General features: G+C 38.0%; 2 protein-coding genes across 5 annotated transcripts in view; one reads left to right on the forward strand and one right to left on the reverse strand.

Moving 5' to 3' along the window:
- NME7 (NME/NM23 family member 7) overlaps nucleotides 1–3,519 on the reverse strand; it is a 252,245-nt gene extending 248,726 nt beyond the window's left edge. Inside the window, exons 1-2 of one of the 4 annotated variants that reach the window (XM_055582183.1) lie at nucleotides 3,332–3,376; nucleotides 3,131–3,236 (exon numbers count right to left, since the gene is read on the reverse strand). In XM_055582183.1, coding sequence (XP_055438158.1) covers nucleotides 3,131–3,236; nucleotides 3,332–3,375 — 150 coding nt within the window. In that variant the 5' untranslated portion in view covers nucleotide 3,376. The other 3 variants (XM_055582184.1, XM_055582186.1, XM_055582185.1) reach the window with 3 other exon arrangements.
- Nucleotides 3,520–3,598: 79 nt separating this feature from the next.
- On the forward strand, nucleotides 3,599–27,179 carry BLZF1 (basic leucine zipper nuclear factor 1). Its single transcript, XM_055582187.1, has 7 exons — nucleotides 3,599–3,984; nucleotides 4,819–4,895; nucleotides 14,932–15,371; nucleotides 17,065–17,264; nucleotides 19,793–19,921; nucleotides 21,664–21,883; nucleotides 25,810–27,179. Exons 2-7 carry the CDS (start codon nucleotides 4,865–4,867, stop codon nucleotides 25,993–25,995), a joined length of 1,206 nt encoding a protein of 401 aa, XP_055438162.1. The 5' UTR covers nucleotides 3,599–3,984; nucleotides 4,819–4,864; the 3' UTR covers nucleotides 25,996–27,179.
- Nucleotides 27,180–27,390: the final 211 nt, after the last annotated feature.

Raw genomic sequence — 27,390 nt, forward strand, 5'->3', positions numbered from 1 at the left:
GGATCATGATGTACAGTAAGAAATATATTCTACATCATAATCCAGTACACACAACATGCATAGAATTTTTTAAAAAGGTTTATGAAAGCGACCCTTACATGCAATAAATACACTTAAAGTCTACTTCAGGTGTCTTCTTTTTTAATGTTGGCTACACACCACGAATTAATTTCATGACCCAATAATGGGTTACAACTCTGGTTTGCAAAACACTGCTAAAACTCGTTCTTGTGGTTTACCCTTTGCCTACCTCTCTACTGGAATCTCATGCTATTCTCTACCGTACTCCGCCAACACCGCTTCACAATCTAATTTCTATTCTTTGTTCACATTAAACCTTAAGGTCAGAGCTCAAAGCTCTTTTGATCTTGTTGTTGGTACAGTCTAGAATCTTCCCTCAGATCACTGCACCTTAATATTCAGACTTCAAGACAAAAGTCACTTCCTCAGAGGAGCCTTCACTGACCACCCAATCTGAAACAGCCACCACACACACCTCCAGCCAGCACAGAGAGTGCAGGGAGGAGTTCACTGCTCTTAGGGTTGTTGGAAAATCTTAATGGCAGGCACCAAAAAACAGTACTTTGCAAATGTCACTTTTCATCTCCTTATGATACTGTACAGGCTTCCCTGGTGGCTCAATGATAAAGAATTCAACTGCATTCAGGAGACGTGGGTTCAATTCCTGGGTCAGGAATATTCCCTGGAAAAGGAAATGGCAACCCACTCCAGTATTCTTGCCTGGGAAATCCCATGGACAGAGTAGTCTGGTGGGCTACTGAGCCCACGGGGTCACAAAGAGCTGGACACAACTGAGTGTTTGAGCACATACTTCAGCTGTCACAGAAAAGCTAAATAAAATAAATTTTGAGGAGAAATAAGTGGATTTAGCACTTAAAAGGCCATTCAAAATTTAAGCAAGAACAACTTCATGATATCAACAAGCTCAGATATGCAGATGATACCACCCTAGTGGCAGAAAGCAAAGAGGAACTAAAGAGCCTCCTGATGAAGGTGAAAGAGGAGAGTGAAAAAATTGGTGTAAAATTCAACATTCAAAAACTAAGCTTGTGGCATCCAGTCCCATCACTTCATGGCAAATAGACGGGGAAAAAATGGAAAAAGTGGCAGATTTTATTTTCTTGGGCTCCAAAATCACTACAGAGGGGACGACAGCCACAGAATTAAAACATGCTTGCTCCTTTTAAGAAAAGCTATAACAAACCTAAACAACACATTAAGAAGCAGAGGCATCATTTTGCTAACAAAGGTTCATATTGTCAAAGCCATAGTTTTTCCAGTAGTCATGTATAAATGTGAGAGTTGAACCATAAAGAAGGCTGAATGTCGAAGAATTGATGCTTTTGAACTGTGGTGCTGGAGAAGACTCATGAGAATCCCTTGGACTGCAAGGAGATCAGACCAATCAATCCTAAAGGAAATCAGTTCTGAATATTCATTGGAAGGACTGATGCTTAGCTGAAGCTCCAATACTTTGGCCACTTGATGCAAAGAGCCAACTCACTGGAAAAGACCCTCATGCTGGGAAAGATTAAGGGCAGCAGAAGTGGTTGACAGAGGATGAGATGGTCGGATGGCATCACTGACTCAATAAGCATAAGTTTGAGTAAACTGAGGGAGACACTGAAGGACAAGGAAGCCTGGCGTGCTGCAGTCCATGGGGTTGCAGAGTCAGACATGACTTAGTGACTGAATAACTTCACGAAGCTGTTAGAGAGGAATTCAGACAACCGAGTTTTGAGGATGCAAGTGAACAAGCAGAATCTGCTAAAAAAGGAAGCACTATGCTTTCCAGCAGCTCACTGATAGGTGGGGAGAATAGATAAACACAAGATGGGAAATGGGCTTTTGTTTTATTTCATTTTCTTGAGATGTATGACTCAGACACTGAGGAGAAGGAAATGGAGAGGAAGAGGCTGAAAGTACAGGAAAGGAGAATGATAACCCGAAGCAAAAAGTCCTGTAAGGAGTGGGAGGGAATAAGATTTAGAGCAAAAATGAAAGCATTATCCTTCAACACCTGTTTCTATAAACTAGAAACAAAAGACTCAATGATGGGTAAAAAGAAATATCAATATATAGGTTGGAGACTTGGGGTTAAAGAAATTGACCGTTAGACTCTGTCATCTGGTTGCAATGGAGGGAAAGGGGACAGAGTTTTTAAAAGTGAAGGTTTGGAAAGGGATTGGAAGGAGGGGGCAGAGACAGACTGGGGTAATAAAATGGGTTGCTGAGTAGTAGTGGAGAAAGAAGGGGTAGTGGGAGAGTCTCTGATGTTAAGTTCATAACTAAATTCATCTGACAACGGATTTCCTTCTATCCTCCAGTTCCTTATTTGTAAATGTTTAAAATATTTAGCGATTAAGTGAATACACTAGAACCCTGGTATTTTCAAACGTGTGACTGAATTAAAATCATCTATAGGCTTTTAAAAATTCAAATATGGAGCCCTATTCCTATTTATTCAGAATTTCTAGGGATGAAGCTCTAGCAAGTGAATTTTCTATAAATGATCTCCAAGTGATCTTGAGGGGCATTCTTGTTAAAAAGCACAGAACTAGAAGGTAATCAACTGGCTAGAAGAGAACTAATGCAAAATACAGTTATTACTAAATGGCCCTTAGACAGGGTATGCGACAGTGGTTGACCATTCAAGAAAGCAAAGACTTTAGAATATAAGGATATTCAGATCAGTAATGAGAAAGTAGGGCTTCCCAGGTTGCGCTACTGTTAGAAGAACCTGCCTGCCAATGCAGGAGACTCGAGAGACATGGATTCGATCCCTGGGTGGGGAAGATCCCCTAGAAAAGGAAATAGCAACCCAGTATTCTTGCCTGGGACATTCCAGGGAAATCCCATGGACAGAGGAGCCTGGCAGGCTACAGTCCTTGAGGTCACTGAAGAGTCAGACACGACTGAGCGCGTACAGACACACACACACACACACACGCCAATGAGAAAGTAACATACACATCACAACATAGTGTTAAATGAAGCGCGTTAAGGTGAAGCTGAGAGCTTGGAGGAAAAAAATGATTAAAAATAAAAACATTTTACACGTCTGTTAGAAACAGTGTCTCACCTCAAACTGTTAGACTCAGTGTCTTACCCCTAAACTTTCTGTCACATTACTCTCAAGGCTTAGCAGTACAAAAGTGGGGTTCATGGTGCTACAAAAAAAAACAGGAAAAACAAGAAAACTGCAGGGACGGCGCCTGGAAAGGGAGAAAAAGAAAACGCGGTAATGAGAGAAGGGACGCGAACTCCTTTCAGGGCCCAGACGCCCCAGGACTTGGGACGCGACGTATACCTGACCCCGGAGCCTTTCTTCTGGCCTCGCCTAGCACTCACCATAGCCTCAGGATCTTAGCACAAGGAAACAGGTATCTTTTCAACAGGAAGGAACCAACACCAATGCCGGGTTACTCCGGCAACAAAGCCCCGCCTACTGCCGGACTCCAGCCGGGCCGCCAGTGGCCCGCCCCTTCGTCTCTATTGGCTAAGAGTAAACGCACCTCCGCCCACTCTGTCGACAGTACTGCCTCTTAACTCCATTGCCTAGGGTGACGGAACACCGCCTACCTCTTTCCCCGATCGTCACTTCCGTTTGGTCGACAGGTGACCGGAAGTTGAAGCTACTACGTGGCTAAGGCCCAAATAATCTACATTTTTTAATAGGAGTTTATCCCAGTTTTCACTTACTGAAGTCTTACACCATATGTTCTGTGTTACTTAAGTTTAAATGTATCGCAGAGTGAGTTGACATTTTTCTTTTGGAAAATTTTCCGGAAACGAAACCCTGAGTAATCGGAAGAGATTGTGAACCAGAAGCTTGATGTCACCAAGGCCTGGGCGGATCGGCTTCAGAATGCTAGAGGAGTGCCTGTCGTTAAACCAGTGAGATCTAGACGAAGAATCTGTAAAGTGAGGCCCCCTGCAATAGGAAGAGTAAGAATCTGAGAGGTAAGTCCCAGAACGGACATGTGTAACTAAGAGGGAATTTTGGAAAGGGACGGCGGTACGAGTTGAAGTTTGGGTGTTGAGTCGCTTTGGATTTAGGGAAAGGTTGCCTGTTGTTCCAGAAAGGCTTGTACCGCCTTTAAGGCCATCCATACATTTCTGAAAGCATATACTATGCCATTTTAATTTTATTACCAAGAAATGTAAATTAAGCTATGAATTTTTTTTTGTCGCTTGTCAAACATTTGAAGAGAAGCTCCTCTATGATTTATTTAATGAACAGTGGGTGGTGGTGGTGGTGGTGGTGGTGGTGGTGGTGGTGGTGTTCTTAGAAGCTCAGTCCTGTCCAACTCTTTGCGATCCCATGGACTGTAACCCGCCAGGCTCCTCTGTCCATGGAATTCTCCAGGCAAGAATACTGCCATTCCCTTCTCCAGGATTTAGTGAACAAAATAGTGTCAATGATGTCTCGTGAGGACTTAATTAGTTTAACTGCTTTTAAATTCCTGGTGTCCATCAGTGATATAAAAGCCCCTATATTAACTACAGTACTATTTCTGAGCTAAATTTAAGGACACGCATATGATAATTTAGATTCTACTGGTGGTAATTTACAGTAAACAGTGAAATTTGAAAGTAAGCTACCCCTAATTTTTTTTTAAGATATTTGGTAGCCATAACTATATTACCTTGTGAAAAGGGGCTTTAAGGGGCACTTCCAAATGCAAGTTTACTAAATGCAGCAGCAAGTAGAATACCATAATATTAAAATTACAGGGACTTGGTGAATGTATTTATATGATACTGTTTTAATTTTTTCATTTTATACATTTTTAGGTTTTTCAGTAGAAGTCTTGGGGTACATTTTCATTGGTGAAAAACAATGACTACTCTTGAAAGCTTAGAAACCAAAGGTAAGTATTCTTCTTTTGGTGATAATTGTTTTTAAAACATGAAATTTATGACAATAAGATGAAGGAATGTTTCAGTCAGGGAACCAAACCCCAAAGAGCCCTTGGGAATCATCTGTGCTTCATATCTCTTCATGTTTGCTTTTTAATACAGTGTTTACACTTCAGCACTTCAGATATATGATTGAATATTAACATTGTTCGGTAGTATTTACTAGATGGCTACTGCTGTTAAACAGTAGTGAGGGCAAATTTTTAGAGCTATGTTCTCTGTCCACTAGAAGATCAAGATTTAAGTAAATAAGAGCATACCTTTTTAAAGATTTAGGTAGACAGACAAACAACTGGCAGATATAGAATACCTTTTTCTTATTGCATTGGTTAGGGATACTGAAAGAAAGTATCACAAACTGGTGACTTAAACAACAGAAGTTTATTGTCTCACAATTTTGAAATCTAGTAGTCCAAGATCTGGGCTTCCCTGGTAGCTCACCTGGTAAAGAATCGCCTGCAGTGCAGGAGACCTCATTTGATTCCTGGGTTGGGAAGATCCTGGAGAAAGGATAGGCTACCCATTCCAATATTCTCATGCTTCCCTGGTGGCTCAGACGGTGAAGAATCTGCCCACAATGCAGGAGACCTGGGTTCGATCCCTGGGTTGGGAAGATCCCCTGGAGGAGGGTATGGCAACCCACTCCAGTATTCTTGCCTGGAGAATCCCCATAGACAGAGGAGCCTGGTGGGCTACACTCCATGGGGTGGCAGACAGTCAGAAACGACAGAGCAACTAACCACAGCACAGCACAGTCCAAGATCATGGGCTTCTCTGGTGGCTCAGTGGTAGAGAATCTGCCTACCAATGCGGGAGACTCGGGTTTGATCCCTGGGTTGAGAAGATTCCCTTGGAGTAGGAAAAGGCAACCCACACATATTCTTTCCTGGAGAATCCCATGGACAGAGGAGCTTGGTGGGCTACAATCCATGGGGTCACCAAAGAGTTGTACATGATTGAGTGACTAAGCATCAACAACAACAAAATCCAAGATCAGTGTGTTGGCAGAGCCATGCTACCTCTGCAGGCAGTAGAGAAGGATCTATTCCAGGCCTCGCCCCTAGTTTCTGGTGGCTTGCTGGGAATTTCTTGTATTCCGTGTCTTGTAGACACATCACCATGATCTCTGCATTTTTGTTCATGTGGTGTTTTCCCTGTGTATGTGTGTCTCTGTGTCCAAATTTATCCTTTTTTATAAGGACATCAATCATTTTGGATTAGAAATGCATACTCCTGTATGATTTCATCTTAACTACATCTGCAAAGACTCTATTTCCAAATAAGGTCATGTTCTGAGGTGTGGAACAACATTATGAATATTTGGGGTGGGACACAATTCAACTCAGAATACTTGCTAACTACATTAGTTAGTTTTTAGTCCTGCTTTGCTTGTCCTTTGTAGAGCATTTCATGCTATTGCTCATTCCCACTTTTTGAAATTCTTTCTATGATTTCCATGAGTTCATCTTATTTTCCATCTACTCTGTGGCCTTTCACTGTCCAACACAGTAGTGACATGTGGCTATTTGAATTTAAATTAATATTTTCTTAAAAATTAAAACATTTTTAGGTTTTCGGGTTTTTTTGAGGTTTTCAGTCACACAGGCCACGTTTAAGCGCTCAATAACCACTTGTGACTGGGGGCTATTGTATTAGAAAGTGCAGATATAGAACATTTTCATCATTGTAGGAAGTCTTGTTGGACACCACTGCTGTAGCAATAGTTTTTTGTGTTTTTTTTAATTTGGCCGTGTTGGGTTTTCATTGCATCAGCTTTCTCTAGTTGCAGCGAGCAGGGGTTACTCTTTGTTGCAGGGCACGGGCTTCTCATTCCTGTGGCCTCTTGTTGTAGAGCATAGGTTCTAGGCGCGCAGGCTTCGGTAGGTGTGGTGCTCAGGCTCCCTAGTTGCCACCTGTGGATTCTAGGCTGTGCCGGCTCTAGAGCACAGGCTCAGTAGTTGTGATGCATAGGCTTAGTTGCTCTGAGATGTGTGGAATCTTCCCAGACCTGGGATCCAACCCGTATCCCCTGCTTTGACAGCCAGATTCTTACTTGCCACTGTGCCACCTGGTACGGCCTATAGTTCCTTTTTAATCCTCCTCTTCTTCTGGTTTACCTTTTAAATATTCATGTTTCTGAGCCCTCTTTCTCTTCTGCTTTCACTGCTTTAATACTTATGACTTCCAAATCTATAGCTTAGATCTCTTCTCTTGTGATTCAGACCCATACAGCCTACTGTCTACTATCTTCACTTAGACATAGATAAGTCTTAGCATGTCCCAAAGTGAGCACCTCTTGTTTCAGGTTATTCTTGGGTGGAGTGAGTTATGGAGAAACTATTTTCTTTTTTTGAGGTGGGGAGAGGGGAGGGCTGGGCGGGGTGGAGTGAGATGAGCAACTATTCTCTAGAAGTCACTTTTGCAGCAAACAGGTCTCCAACAGCAAACTCTTTAAAGGGGGTTTAAATGTGTTTAGGAAGTGAAAATCATGCTAATAAATGTTTAATTGAATTCAATTCAGCTGTGTGTAACAGCATTTCAGAGTCACCAGAGGCTTTTTATAGTATTAGAATAAGCAAATTAGAAACTGACATGAAAGTAACAAGCTGGGGATTAATGGGAAAAAGAGCAGTTAAATCGTAACTAATATGAAAGCAGTTAGCGGTGATTCTTGGCAAAAAGAAAAGTTATATATGACATTATCATTAGTAATTAAAAGTCATTGCAAGGCCTCTGTGAAATTATTATTTGTTGTTACTTGTTTGTAATGAGGATTAGAGTTATAAAGCACTTTCACATACATTGTTTCATTTGATCTTAATTTTACAGTGAAGTAGATAATTCAGCTATTAGTCCTAATCCTATGTAATATCAGGATAACTGTTGTTAGTGAAAAAGAGTTACTTGTATCACGTGGCCTGAGAAAGGGTGAACTTATCCTGGCTGATGTTTGTTGGTTGCTTGCATTTCCTGTAACTGCCTCAGAAGAGAAGCAGGATTGGCTTAAGGAGACAGAACTTCCTCTAGGTGGACATTTGAGCAGAAGCCATCATGAGAGGGATGTGTCCTTGCTGCTAGGGCTGTTATTGAAAGGGAAACATTTCAGTAAATAAGAACAACTAGAAAATTAGAATTCAAATCCAAAACTTTTTCGGAGAGTGAAGTTGAAATTAAAAGTAAAGGGATTAAAGTCAGACAATTTAGTCTGACCTTCAAATAGGAAGGTCTGAGATGTTCAGATACTTTTAATTCCATAAATAGTCTAACTTTTAAGTCTAGGTCTGTAAAATAATAGTTGTTAGGTGAAAAAGGACTCCATGGGTAGATAAATTTGGGAAATGCTGGATTAAAGGAGAGATTATACTATAGGACCCCTCAGAGCCTTTAATATATTAATGTACATTGTGCAACTCCAAAGAGGTATAGTATGCAGCATTGCCCACACTTATTTGACCAGGGAACTCTATTTGTGGGGCCTGTGACAAAAGGAATGTTTGGATTCCATGTCAGTACATGTGGGCCTAACTCTTTAAATTCACTGCCTATAGTATATTTTTCTAATTAAATGGTAACCAAACTTTATTAGGTGATATTGGTGACATTTAAAAGAATATTAATTTAAAATCACCAAGTGATGATCCCTAATTGTTTTATAGCTGAACTGCATATGATCTGAAAAGTTTGTCAGATTATAAATGAGTAATTACTGATTTTTTGTAGTGGGAAAATATTCAGCAATTTTTAAATAATTATTGGATGTTGAAATGAAATCTTCTAGGTGATGTGTTAATGTTAACATTGATGAACTTCAAAACACGTATTCCCCTTTTCTGCACCAAGTACCTTTAAAGTAAGTTGGTGATACAAACATTAGGAGGCAGTCCCTTCCCTAAGGATCTCTCAGCAATTTCATCTACAGGAGAAAAATACTCTTGTGTTTGCATTATTCTGAAAGCACTGTAGGATATAGGGGTTGTGGGGGTCGCGGGGGTGGGGGTATGTGCAAGTTAAATGGTTTGTCCAAGGTCATATAATAAGTGGCAATAGAGACTTAAGTTTTTGACTCAGAGTCCAGTGTTCTTTCACTTATACGATCCTGCTGAGTTTGAGTATCTATCTTCATAGATTTATAGTTTTATGAAAAAAGGAGAAATGTCTTTTTAATAACAAACTATAAAATGATGTTCTTTTGTTGCCAAAAACTTGGCCTCTGTTCACCAGAGCCAAATAGAAACGTGAAGACAGAGCTTTGGAGGAAGAGCAAAGAGTAGCTTTGTTATTGGGTTGGCCAAGAGGTTCATTCAGGTTTTCCTATAAGATGTTACAGAACCCAAGGAGCCTTTTGGGCAACCCAGTACTTTGCCAAGCAAAGAGGGCCACAGCAGGCTAATGCTGTCTAGCATTTCCTTTCCTGAGGGATGGCAAGGGGTCTTACAGTTTCAGAGTGGAAAATAGGGTTGTAGATAAGGATCAGGGCTGACGTTGTCTTACATTCTTCTTTCCTCATGGACACATTAATTAAGATCATTAGCACTAGCATCAGGTGGTTCCAGAACTGATTCTGATGGTCCTCAAGGTGATCGCTGTATGACCTCCTTTCTGGAATGAAGAATGCTCACAAAGGACAGGAGCATTTTCTTGACATCAGGTGCTTTCTAGACATCATGTGCTTTGTACAGCTTTAGCGAGAGGGTAGTCATTCTCAAGGTGCAATTAGACAAGAAAGAGAGAGAGAACAAAACATCTGTAAGAGACAGGTTGAATGGGCAGAAAGAATAAGGGCTGTAACATAATAATGTGGGTGTCTCAACTAGTTTCTGCTACAGCAGATTTGCCTCAGTATTTTAGAGCAAGCGTTGGCAAGTTAGGGATCTTAGGCCTTCTGAGAATATTTGCAGTCAGTTTGATAATAGGGAACACTAACTTTGAATCCCACTTAAGCCTAGTGTTTATCCCAAATAAAAGGGCTTCCCAGGTGCCTGCCAGTGCAGGAAATGCCAGAGCTGAGGGTTCGATCTCTAGGTCAGGAGATCCCCTGGAGTAGGGCATGGCACACTCCAGTATTCTTGCCTAGAAAATACCATGGGCAGAGGAGCCTGATGGCTACAGTCCATGGGGCTGCAAAGAGTTGGACATGACTGAGCATGCATGCAAACGCACATCACAAATAAAAAAGAACTGTTCTTTTCTTTATTAGATCTATATTACAAAAAAAAACACTTATTGTTATTCTAATTTGAATTTCATCATTAAAATTTTGTTTTTTCTCTTCATATATAAATGCCTATATAATATCCTTAATTTTGCCCCATGGTCCACAAACCCTAAAATATTTTTTATCTGGCCTTCTATGGAAAAAGTTTGCCAACCCCTACTGTAGAATATTTGTTCTTTCCCTTCATGTCACCCATTTGGGAGAAAGGCAGAAAGAATGAGCCGTAAACCTTAGATATGTTTTCATTCTTTGATAAGTGATCACAAGTAGAAATTAATATTGATGAATAATTGAAGAATCGTTTTGTTGGTTCCCCTTAAAGAATGGAAAGGGGTTGATGTTTTACTCAACCATTGCCCATCATTACAGAGCTTGTACAGTAGGTCGTTGTCCTTCCACCAGACCGAAGGTAATTGCTCTTGAATATGCCCTGGGTTGGGCCTAGTGCATATGTAATAAAGGCTTCTATGTGTGTCACAGGAAAAACAGAATTATGAAAGTAAGTTACCAGGTGAGAAAACACGAAGCCTTGGCTCCCCAACCTGTCTCCTTGCCTGTGCACATTAGCTAGAAGTATAGATGTTACAAAGAGGGAGCTGCCATGTGATACACGGTGCGGCTTTGGTTCTCACAAATGCTTGAGTAAGTAGAACAGTTTAAATAAAGTTAAGTGTAAACTGAGTTTGAACAAAGTTGATTAAATTTCTTTATTGAGTTTTATAACATATTTTGTTTGAAAAGAGATTTCTGTTAAGTACCCATTAATGTTTCTTTGGCTTTTAAATGTAGCATTAACCATTTTATGTTTTGTTCTTGAATCTTCATTACCTAAAATTCCAACTTAACAATGTTATGACTTGCTTAGAAATCATATTTAATTTTATTTCTTCAGGTTCAGAGGGCCTGAATGGTATAGCTCTAGTGTGTCTTTTTGTGGTCTTTTAAATTTCTACTCTGTAGTTAATTCGTGGTTCTACATTACTTCTTAAATGCCAGAATGTCTGAGTGACAAGATTAAATTTGCACTAAGTACAGTTAGACAAACTTAACCAGGTTTTGAGAGCATGGGAATAGGCCTTTATTTTTAAAACTGTTCATTTTTGGGAATTGTCCTCCATTCGCTTTCTGAAGTATTCTTTTTTTCATCTTTTAGAAGGTAGAATCAGTCCTAAAGCCCAAGTGTCTTAGTTAACACTTAATACAGAAATGACAGATACTTTATTCTACTATAAAATATTTTATTAAATAGAACACCTTAATTATAGCTCAGATGTCATTCTACCTCTTGTCTAATGAACATAACTTGGGATTCCCTGTCCATTACTACATACTTACGAAAAACTCTACAAAAATCTATTAAATGAAAAAATAGTTCTGGAGTATGGTAATATAACTTTGTAGAACTTTAGCATAAGAGAATAAAAGGCAGAATTATGTTTTATCATATTAAGCTTTTTCTCCCCTTAAGGATAAACTCTAAAGTTTATCATTATCACCACTATTACGTGTGCTCATCCTTTTTCCCTTGTTACCATGCATTAATTGTTCCTCAGAGTCTTAGGTACAAGGCATTTTACCAAGAATACAACGGTAAACACAAGACACGTAGTCCCGCCCCTCATGGAACTTATATCCCCTTGGAAGGCAAAAACAGTATATTTCTAATTACACTGAACAAAATGTCAGTTAACTGTTTTGATAAATGGTAAAAAGAAAGGCATGGTGTTTGCTGTAGAAGCATATAATCTTGGAAGACTAGAGAAAGGCTTCCCTTCGGAAAGTTTGAACTGAGATTCAAAAGGTGAGTCGGGAGGAGGAAGTTAGGAAGAATATTCCAATAAAAAATGTTTGCAGAGGAAGAGGAAGGAGTCTACTCCTATTGAGACACTAAGAGAAAACAAATAAGGCTGTAACTTAGGATCTGAGGGAGTGAACGGCATAAAGTTGAGACCCAGGAGTTGAGCAGGGGACTAGATCACCGAGAGCCAGGTAGGCCATGGTGAGGATCTTGGTCTTTATTCTGAGAGTAATGGAAAGTCATTCAAGGGTCCAATCTGCATTTTTTTTAAGCTTGATATAACTGTTATATAAACTCTGTGGGCTTTTGCAACCTAACAGGGCTGTTAAGATAGGCAATAAGTTTAGGTTGATAAGGTGCAATAGTTTTGGTTTGTGGGAAGACCCAAAAATCTGCCTGCAATGCAGGAGACCTGGGTTCAATCCCTGAGTCAGGAAGATCCTCTGGAGAAGGGAATGGCTACTCATTCCAGTACTCTTGCCTAGAGAATTTCATGGACAGAGGAGCCTAGTGAGGTATAGTCCATGGGGTCACAGAGTTGGACATGACCAAGGGACTACACTTTCCCAGACCAATTAACATCTTAGCTCTGGATTCATATTTGGACTGAAATCCTAATTTGACACTGACAAGCTATTTAACCTTTCATTGCCTCTGTTTCTGTCTGCAAAATGGGTACTATTATGCAAAGTCATGAGACTTGAAAAACCAAATGATACTGATGCATCTGAAGAACTTAGTAGAACTGAGTCCTTGGCACATAGTAAAGTGAATAAAAGCTATTCCTAGGTTTTGGCCTCCATTTTCTCAAATGTATTCTGGACTTGTAAAATGCCAAGGAATCTCACTTGTTGCTCACAGGAATGTTAGTGAATTTACTAATTCAGGAATTCCGTGTCAGTTAGGTGTCATTCTAGCCATCTCTTCGAGGCTTGCAACATTTCCCATCCTCGCAGATTCCCAATTCTTTCTAAGCTCTAAACCACTTATTTTTTTGAATCAATTAGTGAAAGTAGCCTTTTCTTGGAGAAAGGTGACTCAGTGAAACTTCTTACACTGCTTAATTTGAGATAAGGTAAAATAGAAAATAAACAAACTATTTATTCTTTGACTGGAGCAACAGTAGTATAGTAGTGAGTGTAGCTGCCTTCCAAAGGTTATCTGAACTAAGGATGACTAGTCAGGTTTGGCTGATATGAGAGGAGATAATTTATTTCAATTGAGCAAATTAGTAGACATGAGCATCATTGTATTAAGTGTTTCAGAGGAAGGGGGATGGGAGCTATCATTTATCTGCATTTACTTCCGTGCAAGACAGTTTCTACACTTGAAGGGGCAGTGTGTACAGCAGTCAAGGCCCTAACCCTAACCCTAACCCTAACCCCTAACCCTAGTGAAGGACAGGGAAGCCTGGCATGCTGCAGTCCAAGGGGTCACAAAGAATCAGATATGACTGAGCGACTGAATAACAATGATGATAATACCCTCTACTTACTAGCTGGGTGGTGTGACTGTGGGCAAGTTCCTGGACCTCTTTGTGCCTCATTTTCTTCATCTGTAAAGGAGAGCTAATTACACCTACCTCAAAGGGTGATTTTAAGAATAAAATACTTATATGTAAAGTATTTAGAATAGTGTTTGACATGTGCTAAGTCTTTATAAATGTTGGTTATTTGTTACCATTCTTTCATTGAAGACACAGGTAACCCTAGATGTACTGTTAAATCCATTTCATGGAGGCTAAAACTGAAGCTCAGATAATTTGCAGGGTTTTGTACAGGATTATACAGGAAGCAGTGGTAGAAATGGAACTAAGAAACAGATCTGGCTAATCCCAGAGTCCACGGCATTTCTATAATGTCCTGCTCCTTCCATTTGTTTAGGGCATGGTGCCTGGCCACAGGGTGTTTATCATACTTATTGGGAAAGTGAGATTTAGCATATAATAAAACCCATAAATGATAATTATGGATCATGATTAAGATTCACACTGAGTATTGAGATAGTTAAGTAGCACAGGCATTCAGAGTATAGGCTAAAATTTGGAAATTTTTAATGCAGAGTAGAGTTTAAGCTGGCTTCTTAAAGGGATAAGTTAGATTCACAGTAAATGGTGGAAGAAGCCATCTAAAAGAATAAGAAATAGCAGAAACAGAGGCCTGATTAGAGGCCTAGGAGAGAGAGTAGTCCAGTTGGATAGTTTGTGAACCATTCTTTGCTAAGAGTTCACAAACAGGTGAGTCTGTTCTGAGACAGACACTTTCAAATAGGTATGTACATAGCCTACATTTATTTTTATATTTAACTAAGATTATTGAGTGTCCACAATGTGCCAGGCATTTGATCTTACTACAGTCTTTCTTATCACAACCTTGTAGCATATTTATTACATATTTGTCATTATCTCCACTTTTCAGATTAGGAACTTGAGATTCATAGAGAGTTAGTTACATTATTTACCTAGGATTATACTAGGAAGTGGGCTTCCCCGGTGGCTCAGCAGTAAGGAATCTGCCTGCAATGCAAGAGACACAGGAAACATGGGTTTGATCCCTGGATCAGGAAGATCCCCTGGAGGAGGGCATGGCAACCCACTCCAGTATTCTTGCTTGGAGAATCCCATGGACAGAGTGTGGCGGGCTATAGTCCATAGGGTCACAAAGAGTTGGACACGACTGAAGCAACTGAGCACAGCACAGCACAGCACAGCATACTAGGAAGTAGAAGTGGGAACCAAATACCTTGATTCCAAGTCTCCTGCAGTTTCCACCAAGAGAGAAACCATTTACTTAAGGAAGGTTTGAACCTATAAGACTTCGTTCATCCTTTGTTGACACAGGATTGTTTTGAAACTTAATTTTTATTTGAAATTTTTTTTTCAGTGCCAGGAATTCTGAATGTAAGGTAAAGTATATCTTGGCATTTCCTGGCATTTCTTTTCAGCAAATAGCTTGTTTTGTTTTCCATCCTACAGCCATCCTTACTCCATCCCCAATCCGAGGAGCAGGAGATGGAATGGAAACTGAGGCGCCGCCTAAATCTATTGAAGTTACTCCTGGAATCCAACCTATAACGCATCACATCCTTCAGAGTCCACGAAAGAAAGCAGTCCCATCAGAGAGCCCAGGAGTTCTTCAGCTAGGGAAGATTCTCGCTGAAAAAGCCGTGGAAGTTGAAGCTGTAAGAATTTTAGTTCCCAAAGCCGCTATAACCCATAATATCCCCTACAAAAATGCAAAGGTTAAGTCTCTGGGACATCATAAAGGAGAACTCCTCGGCCAGCCAGAGGGAGTCATAGAACCCAGAAAGGAACTGTCCGAGGTAAAGAATACATTGGAAAAGCTCAAGAACTCTGAAAGGAGGTTGCTGCAGGACAAAGAAGGCCTTTCAAACCAGCTCAGAGTACAGTCAGAGGTAAGAACAGCCTTAATAGCTTTAATGACAATGGCTATGAACATAGAATGAACACAGAAAATTTTATAAATATAGAATAAAATATATTTCCTCTTGGAATGTTGTTCATTATAACTTGTCATTACTCCAAAAAGCTTCCTCTTAAATTTCCCATTCTGTTAGTGCCTCTACTAGAATTAGTTTATGTTGCGAACTTATATTCTAAACATGGTTGAAGATGACATGTAAGGTACTTTGGACAATGTGAGGTACTTTGGACATTGTACAAGACCACCTATAAGTTATTAAGGAGGTTACAGTTAAGAACTCACAGGCCAGAGATTAACCAAATCGACTAGTCAGTAATCCTTGCTTTAAGAATCCATAAATTCCAAGTATTTTTTCTATGTATAGATAATAGTTAGAATAAATAAAATTGTGGAATAAGTATTGGTATCTTCATTGTAAATTGGAAATGACCTATATTGTTTGATTTACTGTCTTTAAACTTTTGCTGTTGTTCAGTCACTGAGCTGTGTCCAACTCTTTGCAACCCCATGAACTGCATGCCAGGCTTCCCTGTCCTTCACTGTCTCCCAGAGTTTACTCAAACTCATGTCCATTGAGTTGGTGATGCCATCTGACCATCTCTTCCTCTGTTGCCCCCTTCTCCTCCTGCCCTCAATCTTTCCCAGCATCAGGGTGTTTTCCAATGAGTTGGCTCTTCATATCAGGTGACTAACAGAGAAACAAAGTGAGGAGTGGTAAGGCAATATTTTCTAAAATGTAAAGTTTAAAGGCTATTAAAAAAAAGTTCATAGTCTTTAATCTTTACATCTTAGTAAATATTGCCTTACCGCTGCCCACTTTGTTTCTCTTAGATTATACATCTTTATTCTAGAGGTTAGTCTTTATAAGTGACACCATGGTTACTGATTCTTATCCAAATATGTTTCTAATGTATTTAATAATATATTTTAAATAACTAATTTGAAATTACAAAACTAGTACATATTTATTTGTAAACATCTTAGAAACTACAGAAAAAACAATGAAAATAGTATCACCTATAAATACCATCCAGCTATAAGTGCATAATTACACATATTGAGTTCATTTTTGCCTTGTAATTTACTTTTTTTAGTTAATATTTTCCCATGTCTCAAGATATCCTATTAAAATATTATTAATAGCAACAGTGTTTTTCAGTGACTATACCACATACCAATACCTTTTATTGGACATTTGTTTTAATTTTGTTTCATTTTTTATAACAGTGTGAAGAACATGATTATAGACATCTTGAATTGCTTTCTTTGCTTAAATTCTTAAAAATCCTAGGGCACAAAGAAACCAATTTTTAAATGTTGAAAAAGATTTATAAAACACTGTCATACTTTTTAGCAAAATTTATTGGTTCAGTTTTTTAAATTTTTCCCTTTAAGTGTTGATGAGATGCCGTTTGTAATTATTATGATAATGATTTGTACTCTTAAGAGGCTCAAATTATAACTACATGGACTATAGATTAATAGAGATATAGACATGGTATGTATATATTATGAAACTTAACTGTTTGATACCACTTTTCGATATGCACTTGTAGTAATGGAGGTCCAAATTACATATGAAGCACAGTTTCTCTTCTATTCATTTTGCTACATTGAACTCACTGGCATTACTTTGAGCTTGTATTGGTCATCATTTCTTCCAGGTCAATCGTGAGTTAAAAAAGCTGCTGGTGGCTTCTGTTGGGGATGACCTTCAGTATCACTTTGAACGTGTAGCCCGTGAGAAAAATCAGCTTATTTTAGAAAATGAAGCCCTGGGTCGAAACATCGCTCAGCTTTCTGAACAGTTAGAACGGATGTCAATACAGTGTGATGTGTGGCGAAGTAAATTCCTCGCAAGCAGGTATTTTCTATTTTATTTCCTAGTTTTTGCTCTGCCAGATTTGTTGACCCTCCTAATGCAAAAAAAAAAAAAATGGATTGTAGTGTGAAAATTTCTGACTGAGATTGTCAGATTACCTCATACATAATTTAAGAGGTGGACTCTCACTCCTCTGGATGGTCATACAGTAAATAGTAACTCATTTCCTACTTTTTGCTCTGTCAGATTTATTGACCCTTCTAATGCAAAAAAAAACTGGATTGTAGTGTGAAAATTTGACTGAGATTGTCAAATTAACTCATACATGATTTAAGAGATGGACTCGCCCTCCTCTGGATGGTCATACAGTCTCCCTAAATGGAAAAGTGCTAGCATAAAGCTACTCCCTCATTCCAGAATTCTGAGTTACTCTTCTGTAGTGGAAATCACTCTGACTACAATGTTTAAGATCAGAACAAAACTAAACTCAGACAGCTAATAAATATTTAAATTTTTAAAAGAAGATTTTTCCCCACATTCTCTCTAAAAACTCACATATCATTGCCACTGCATAATGTCTTATTTTGTCTCTCAGACTCTGTTCTCATTGCTCATTTAGCTACATCATAATAGAGCTTCCCAACCTTTTTCTCTTTATACACAAATAGAAAGCGATAATAATCTGCATGGCATACTGGACGAGGCTACCTCTCCAGTAGAGGTAAGAACCTTAGGCCCTTATAACCCCCAGACCCATGAATACACTGGTAGTTGGGAAGGTATCTTATATGTTACTATTTTCTATTCATCTCCTCCTTCCAACTTTGAGTTACTGAAGAACAGAATCTGGGTGTTATCCATCTGTGTATTTTCAGTGTTTAGCTCAGTGCTTCACATATAATATGTTTAATAACATTGATTTAAATTTTTAATCATCTGGAGGTTTCTCACAAACACCAAAGGTTTCCAGTCTGTACCTTAAGAACCACTGATTGTAATGAATATATTTTAGAAAGTTATTACTTCATGTCTTAATGTCAGTGATACTTTCTAATAATTGATTACTCTGTTAAAACCCTTAATTTGTTTTCTAATTGTACTAATAAAGGATGTATTTGGAGAAATGAATTTACTGTTTATTGGCTTAGAATGAATGTTAGTTTTTACTGAACAGCTTAAGAAGCAAATCATGCATGCATTTTACAGATTACTACAATATATAATTTATTAAATATTCTGATCAATGTTAATAGTAATACTTGAGGGCAATAATAGTGAAACCAAACTTTATTGATATTTTAGTTGATTTAATCTTTTAACATAAGAACTGTTTTCATTTCAAGGAATTCAGTGGTTACTGTGGTCTGAGACTTTAATTTTAGTTGTAAGATTTTTCAACTGAATAAAAATACTTTAAAATTTTGCTTCAGTTCTATCACTAGAGAATTGTTAAATACATTTTGCTACATCCAATTAGAAAACATGAAGCTTTTTTTTTTTTTTTTAAACAAAAAGGGAATGAAATGGCTCTATGTATGCTAATACAAAAAAAAAATCATGAAGGTAAATTATTAGGTGAAAAAGTGAACTACAGAAAAGTTTGTATCAAATAATTCCTTCTTGTAAATAAAATTAATTAATATATTTATCTTTATACATACTTTTATGCTGATATACATATAAGTTATTTTTTCCTAGAAAAATATATTGGTTACTTTATTGATTACTCATTATAAAAGGAGGGGCCTGGCTGCTGGACAAGAGGACTTAGTTTTCCTTTTATATAAACCTTTCTATATTTAATGTTTTTCTAATGACAAAAAGGCAATGAGTGGTAGAAAAATAACTTTTATTTTTCTCTAAAATTTTCTCTATTTGAGAATAATTAATGTTATTTTTCTTCCAAAACTTGATTAATCTAGAGTAAGACTGAAGTACATTCCAAAGTCACTATACAAGAAAGTTAAAACATTGTTTTCTTTGTCACTTTGTAAACAGATATTTTAACTGAGTCCCTTTAATGAGTTCTAAACTCATAAACATTTTAAATGTTATGCTTTTGAACTGTGGTGTTGGAGAAGATTCTTGAGAGTCCCTTGGACTGCAAGGAGATCCAACCAGTCCATCCTAAAGGAGATCAGTCCTGGGTGTTCATTGGAAGGACTGATGTTGAAGCTGAAACTCCAGTACTTTGGCCATCTGATGCGAAGAGCTGACTCATTTGAAAAGACCCTGACGCTGGGCAAGATTGAGGGCAGGAGGAGAAGGGGACGACAGAGGATGAGATGGTTGGATGGCATCACCGACTCGATGGACATGGGTTTGGGTGGAGTCCGGGAGTTGGTGATGGACAGGGAGGCCTGGCGTGCTGCGGTTCATGGGGTCGCAAAGAGTCCAACACGACTGAGCGACTGAACTGAACTGAACTGAAGTGAAGGTTTAAAAACTGAGAAGTAATTTGACAGTGGTAAATCTTTTTGTAAGTTTTTAAAAATGATAATCACAGAGGTAGTATATTAACTTTTTAACACTGTCTGAGAATTTATATGTAAGATTTTTATCTTTTCCAGGGTTATGGCAGATGAGTTAACCAACTCCAGAGCAGTTCTGCAGCGTCAGAACCGTGATGCACAGAGCGCTATACAAGATCTCCTGAGTGAACGGGAACAGTTTCGTCAGGAAATGATAGCTACGCAGAAGTATGGCACTTGTTTACATTCTGAGCCCTTCTACTTTCTCCTGAAATTTTTGTTATAGTTCTTTCATATTTCTACATTTATTAATTCACTGAGCATATACTTTGAGTAGCATTTTAAAATAGCTGCCCAGGGAAAGGAGGAAGAAGGAAAAAAACAGAAGACAGCTTCTTATATTCTTAATGGGGGAGAGATTAGTTATATCTATAGTGGAAGAAATTTTTGCATTTAAAAGTACTTTTTGGTTACAGTTATAGCAGTTTTGTAGTTTTTGGTAGAAGCCAAAAAGTATACCGCTGTTTACTTTGGAGGGAGATCTTTTTGAGAACTATTCTACAGTATGAGAGCTTACTTTCATGTCCATATGCACCAGAACTGTCAAAATTGAGACTCTTCCTTAAAAGCACTTTATACTTTTATATAATTGATTTCTTACAAATTAAATAAAATTCAAGAGAAAATTATAGGGGACATTAGAAGAATGAAAACACAAATATATCAAAATATCAGATTTTGTGGGAGGCAACTAAAGCAGTGTTTAGAGGGAATTAATAAAGCTATAGCTTTAAATGCTTATTGTAGAAAAGGAAAAAAAGGTCTCATCAATAAGCTAAGCTTCCTTTTTAGGAAATACAAAGAGCAAATTAAGCAGAAGGAAAGAAAGGATGAAAGCAGAAATAAATGAAATGGAAAACCAAACACTGGTTCTTTGAAAGGATAAAGTTACAAAACCTCCAGGCAGTACAATCGGGGGGGGGAAAAAAAGATACACAGCATGAGAAGGAAAGGGGATATACTACAGAGTCTATAATCATAAGATAATAGGGGATGTTATGAACAACTCTTTTCCAATCAGTTCAACAGCTTACATGGACAATCTACTTAAAAGACTCAGACTACTAGAATACTCAAGAACAAATAACCTGAATAGATAACCTGAATAGCCCTGACCTATTAAAGCAATATACTTTGTAGTTAAAAATCTTCTAATAAAGGAAACTCCAGGCCTACGTGGATCAAGTGGTAAATACTAACAAACATCTAAGGAAGAAATAAAACCAAATTTATACAACTTTACTAGAAAATAAAAGAACAGTTTCTACCTTATTTTCTGAGGCTAGCATCATCTTGATACCAAAACTATACAGAGGCATTACAAGAAAACTGCAGGCCAATATCTATCTATAATGAATATAGATGCAAAAATCCTTAATGGAATTTTAGTGATTCAAATCCAACAATATATAAAAAGCTTTATACATCATGGCCATGGAGGTTTTACCCTAAGAATTATAGGTTGGTTTATCATTTAAAAATCAACCAATGAAATACAAAAAAATTATCATATATATACATACATTCATGCACACACATAATGTATATATACACACACACATATGCATACACATACATATATATATATATACACACACACATACCATATAAGCATCTCAATAAATGCACAAATTAAATAAGTAGTTCTATAATACTACCTGAGTATATTATATTTTACCTGTACTAAAATAAGAGAACCAAAAAGGTACTGTTTGTTGATTTCCAGATAACCATAAAATCAGTTTAGGTGGTTTTTGTAATCTGACTTATTTTACCAGACTTCCTGGTTTATTGAACTCTTGAGAGAAAGAGGAGAAAGAAACTAGATGATTTCAGAAACATGTTTCTCAGCATTCTTGCTTTTTATATTTTATCCTCTTACTAATGTTCAGTGCTGTGTGTTGCTGCAGGTTGCTGGAGGAGCTCTTGGTCTCTTTGCAGTGGGGAAGGGAGCAGACTTACTACCCTAGCGGGCAACCTCACAGCACGGCAGAACTAGCATTAACAAATCACAAGTTGGCAAAAGCAGTAAATTCTCATCTTCTGGGAAATGTTGGCACTAATGGTCAAAAAAAGCTTCCATCAACAGTTGAATTCTGCAGTACTCCAGCAGAAAAAATGGCTGAAACGGTAAAATATTTCTCTTTCATGATCTGTATAACCTCTAAGACTGTCCTCTTACATGTTATAATGAAAAGTGCTTGGCACTGGGAGTTAGGAAATATGGAATCAAAACTTGATTCTCATGCTAATGAGCTAGTAATCTTGGAGAAAATTATTTCCTCCTCTGAGCTTAATTTTCTCAAACTCTATTACTATACTTTTGAGGAGAAAAAAGTGTAATTGTTTTTAAAGATGGCCACTCCTATCTTAGTTCAGCTGCTTGCCCTCTTGGTTTCTATACCCATCCAACTCGTATCTCAGATTCAGTAGATGACTTTGGTTCCTCATTCACAGAACAAAAAGCGGGTAGAGGCAGAAAACTCCCTCCAGGTCCCACCTGGTATGTATCTCAAAGCCTAGCTATGTGGCCTCCAACCTTACATATATTTCTGTTACTGGAAAAGTGTCTCTTTGGCTCTCCAAAGCATAGCGTATTCCCCCAGGCTCATCAGGCCTCCCACTAACAGGTACTTCTTCTGTTGACTCTTTTTACTTAAGAACATGTCCAAGTGTCTTCCATCTAAAAAGAAAACTGTTCCCTCTATCTTAAGTTCTCTACATATGGTCTTATCACCTTCCCTTCACAACCAAAAGTCTGGAACAAGCAGTTCATATTTATTTCTACTTACATACCTCCCTTCCTCAACTCCTGCCATTGCTTATCTCAGTAGAGTTCCAGCTCCACTGTCCTCAAAAAGGACTCTCATTAAGGCCATGAATATTTAAGTACTTTGTCACATTTTACTTGAACTCCCTCGGTTTCTGAAGCCGTCATACTCTCCCAGTTCTTTGCTACTGCTGTGACTGTTCGTTCTCAGCATTTGGTGGGGGGAAGGGGAATCCTCTTCCTGTGCCCACTCTTGAGCCTTTCCTCACGTAGTTGACTTTCTGTATCATCTCGGGACTATCATTAGCTAATCCCTATAGCATTATGCTTGTGATTTCTTCAGCTGAGACTTTTTTTTCTAGAATAAGACACATACCCAGCTGGACATCTCCATCAGCTCGTCCCATAGACAGCTAAAAACAGAACAACCTCTTGCTTTTGTATTTGTATTCCCATTCTAGGGGGAAAAAAAAGTAAAAGAAAAATAACCTGTTTCTTCTCCTGTATTTCCTAGCTTAGCGAACTGTACCTACTACATTGGATGTTTTGAGGATTCCATAAAATGATACATATAAAGCCTGTAGCCATTTGCAATATAGGTAATTTCTCAATAAATAGTAGCTATCATTTTTATATCCTTCATCCCCTAAACCTGTTGCCTTTATGAGTCCTGTCAGTTTCTTCTAATTTATTCCCTCTGCCAAGTTTAGACACCTGATTGCCAGGCTAGACTGTACAGTAGCCTCCTAACCAGTATCCCTCCCTTGCTTTTTTACTTACCAGCAGCCATCCTCTGCTGCCAGAGTGTTCTTTCAAAAATGTCAGTCCCATCATCTTGGTACTCGTGTTCAGAGGACTCCCAATCTCCCCTCGTTACTGAATCTGAATTATTTCATATTGTATAGAAGGCCTTTCATTAATCATTATTCCAGCTCCCCTTCCCTTGGAGCATTTCCCAGGTGTGCCCACCCCCTGCACTTCACATCCCAGCTGTGTTAACCACTTTCATTCCACAGACGGGCCACTGTATCTCACGCCTCTGTACACACTTTCCCTCTGCCTAGACTGCCTCCCAACAATCTCTTTCCTTGCCCACCCACTACACTGCCTTTAAGAATCAGCCTTCCCTGATTCCTTCAGGCAAACCTGGATTTTCCTTCTCTAGGCTTGCAGTTCATCTTGTACACAAATCTAGTATGCTCTTTATCATGGGTCATTGCAGTTTGATTCTCCGCCTCCCAAACTGTAAGCTCTTCAGAGATGGGCACTATGTCTCCTCGAGTCTGGCATAATCCTCTATACATAGTAGGTGTTCAGCTATTTACTGAATGAATCAGTCCCTGAAACTAAACATTATGCAAAATTGTTTCTCCTTTTCTTTTTGTTGGGAAATTGTGTTGCTGCCCACTCGGTTGCTGCCAGTAGCGTCTGGTATAAGTAACTACTTCTGATATCTTGAAACACTCTCTTCCCGTGGCTGATGTAACCTTACACCCTCCGGACTTTCTCTTTTCTCTGACCATTCTATTTCACCACACAATGGTGGGTAGCCTCAGGGCTTGTTGTTGGTTTGCATCCTCTTCCTCCAGTCCTTTATCCACCACGTTGTCTCACGGAACAAAACTGACAGTCCTCCTTCCTCAATGTCTCTTAGACCTTTCAGCCACATTGCTTCAAGATCAACCTTTCTTAGCTGAATTATTGCATTAAACTCCCTTTCTCTCTTATTCCCATTGTCTGCTTTGGTTCCCACCCCTTCTCTCATCCACCAGCTGTGTACAGAGTGATCTCTCTGAAAGCACCCAGCTTAAAATCTTTTATCACTTTCAGGCTAAAATCTGGAAATCTTTTAGCCTATTGGTATCTCAGTCTCCTTTATCTGTATTCATTTGCCATTTTGTTTCTCTCTAAAGATACATAATGTAATTACAAATATAGAGAATAGGGGTACCTTTCTTATTGCCCCTTCTCAATTTATAAGCAGCTTTAAGATAAGCCCTTTATCTCTGTCCTTTAGCATCTAACCAAGCTCCATAAAAACAGAAGAATATCAAAAACTAAATTGAAGAAGCAATAATCCTGTAGAAAAACAGAGGTATGGAAATGGAATGGTAGCTCTTAAATGATGCCAGGACATTTTTTAATTAGTTGTGGCTCCTTGGGTACATTGGTAACTTAGAAAAAAAAAAATCCTGTTGGACAATATGAGAGCTAGGGAAACAGACATCTTGAGCCATTTTTGAAAGCTGTTTTAATAAGCCTTACATAGAAGAGAAAGCTCCTTTCCTCACTGCTTTTCCCAGTTCCTTTCTAATTCCACTGCCAATCTCCTTTGCACAGTAACTCATACTCATCATATGATGATGGTTGTCACTGTTTAGTTGCTAAGTTATGTCCAACTCTTTGCGACCCTATGGACTGTAGCCCCCAAGGCTCCTCTGTCCATGACATTTCCCAGGCAAGAATATTGGAGTAGGTTGCCATTTCCTTCTTTAGGGGATCTTCCTGACCCAGGGATCAAACCCACATCTCCTGCATTGTAGGCAGATTCTTTACTGCTAGGCCACCAGGGAAGCCCTATGAAAATGGTTAGGAGAATATGAAAATGAGAAACAGGAGCTATGAGCCAGCCATATTATCCTTGTCCTTAACCAGAGAATTTTTTTCAAACCAAGATTTCCTCCAGTTGTGGGTCTCAGAAAATGAAATGGAATAGAAAATTTAGAGCAGAAGAATTGAGAGTGTATGATGTCCATGAATCCAAGAAACAAAAACATGATTTTTAGCATAAAATATTGCATGTAAATTAGAAAAAAAAGAAATGAAAAGCCATTGATTTGACAAGTAAATGATCAAAAACTTTGAAATACATTTCAATAGAAGAATAAAGGTAGAATTCCAGTTTCAAGCAGTTCAATGAAGGCCTGAAGGAGAAAGGTAATAAGTATATTTTGATAAGGATAAAAATGAGTATCACTTATGGTAAAATTGATATAACCGTATCAATTTAATTTATTTTCTTCTATATTTTCATCAATATGCATGAGAACATTTCTTTATTTTTAAAAATACGTAACCTAGGTAATATAACAACTAGACATCATCGTTAAATTTAGAGCTTTTTGAGAAAAAGCGTAAGTTCTCGAGTCAAATTCATTATTCAGATCTTACTTTTTATGGTAGTTACCTATTAATGAAATAGAACATATGAGTAGTTACATATTAGTAAGCCAAGGACTTTTGTAGTCCCTGCTGTATATATGACATTACCTCTTATTTTCCTTAGGTTCTACGCATTTTGGATCCAGTTACATGTACAGAAAGCTCACCTGATAATCCATTTTCTGAGTCTTCACCAACCACCTTACTTGCTACAAAGAAAAATATTGGACGATTTCATCCCTATACAAGATATGAAAATATAACTTTCAATTGCTGCAATCACTGCCAGGGAGAACTTATTGCCCTTTAACAATCAATATGGTGGAGGCACACTACAGGCACTTGTTTTTTACCCAAGAGTCATTATTATTTGGGAGCTGGGGGTCTTTGGATGCTTAGAAGTATTATCTCTTTCTATTTAAATAATATATATCCCCAAAGATGTTTCATGTACTGGACTCCAGATTACCCTTTCTTAATAAATATCTCAGGGTAAAGAAAAAAAATGAAACTGTGTAGATATATATAAGTAGACAATACTTTCCAGGCATGTTAGGATGGTTTTCCTAAAGGACTAGATTCTATACCTTTGTTTCAGGCCCTAATTTATTATTTATCTTGCTATATATTTTACATAAACATTTAATTTCTGAACTCTAAAGCAAGGATTGGCAGACTATAGCCTTGGGTCATATGCAGCCATACCTATTCATTTACTGTTGTCTATGGTTATGCTACAATAGCAGGATTGAGTAGATACAACAGGGTTTATATAACTAGCAAAACCTGAAATATTTATTATCTGACTCTTCACAGAAAAAGTTTTCTGACCCTCACTCTAACACAAAAGTAGCTGCAGCAGTTGGGGAGGGAATGGGGTAGGAGTCCTTTCTCTTTTTGGTGATTTTGGAGCAGAGTACAAAAGAGTATTATGGAAATAACAGGTGGAGGAACTATTTTAAGAATAAATGCTAAATGTTAAAAAAATTTAAATATTTTACAGCCACATTAACAAATGCTTGAGCAAAATCATTGTTCTTATTTTGGTTTTATGCAGGGGATTCTGTATTTTAAATGGATATAACTGATCTACAGAAGAAACTTAACTATTGAGCTCAGTTTGGCAGTTACAGCACAATAGGAATATCCAATTTGATACTTATGAAATATGGCAGAGAAAGTAAGATCTTTGGAGAACATCGCTCAAGCTCAAAAATGCAGTTCATCAATTGATTTTTACTATGTAATGTGTTATTATTTATTTATGATGGGCCATCATAAAACACCTTTTTAGAGGCCTGTAAAAATGTCCACAAAAATGTTTATAACAAATTACCCTAATTGGTTTCTTTACCTATCAGTAAAGAAATCCTCAAAAGACAAATCTGATCAAGTAACAATATATTTTAATGTCAACTTCATGATTTTTTTTTTTTTGGTCTGATTCATCTGAGTTGTAGTTTCAAGTGGGTGGCAATAAATTTCTTTACCTGCTTTAGTTTGAATATTGATTTTTTTCTTCCCTCCAGAATGATGTGCTTCAATTCAAGTCTTCATCTAGTTTATACTATTTACAACTTACTCTTCAGTCTTTCTTTTAAGTTTACAGAGCATAAAACTTAGAAGAAAACATAGAGGAAAAGCTTCATGACAGTGGATTTGGTAATGATTTCTTGGCTATGACACCAGAAGTACAGGCAACAAA

This window comes from Bubalus kerabau, chromosome 5 (genome assembly GCF_029407905.1).
Source record: "Bubalus kerabau isolate K-KA32 ecotype Philippines breed swamp buffalo chromosome 5, PCC_UOA_SB_1v2, whole genome shotgun sequence".
Lineage (NCBI taxonomy): Eukaryota > Metazoa > Chordata > Mammalia > Artiodactyla > Bovidae > Bubalus > Bubalus kerabau.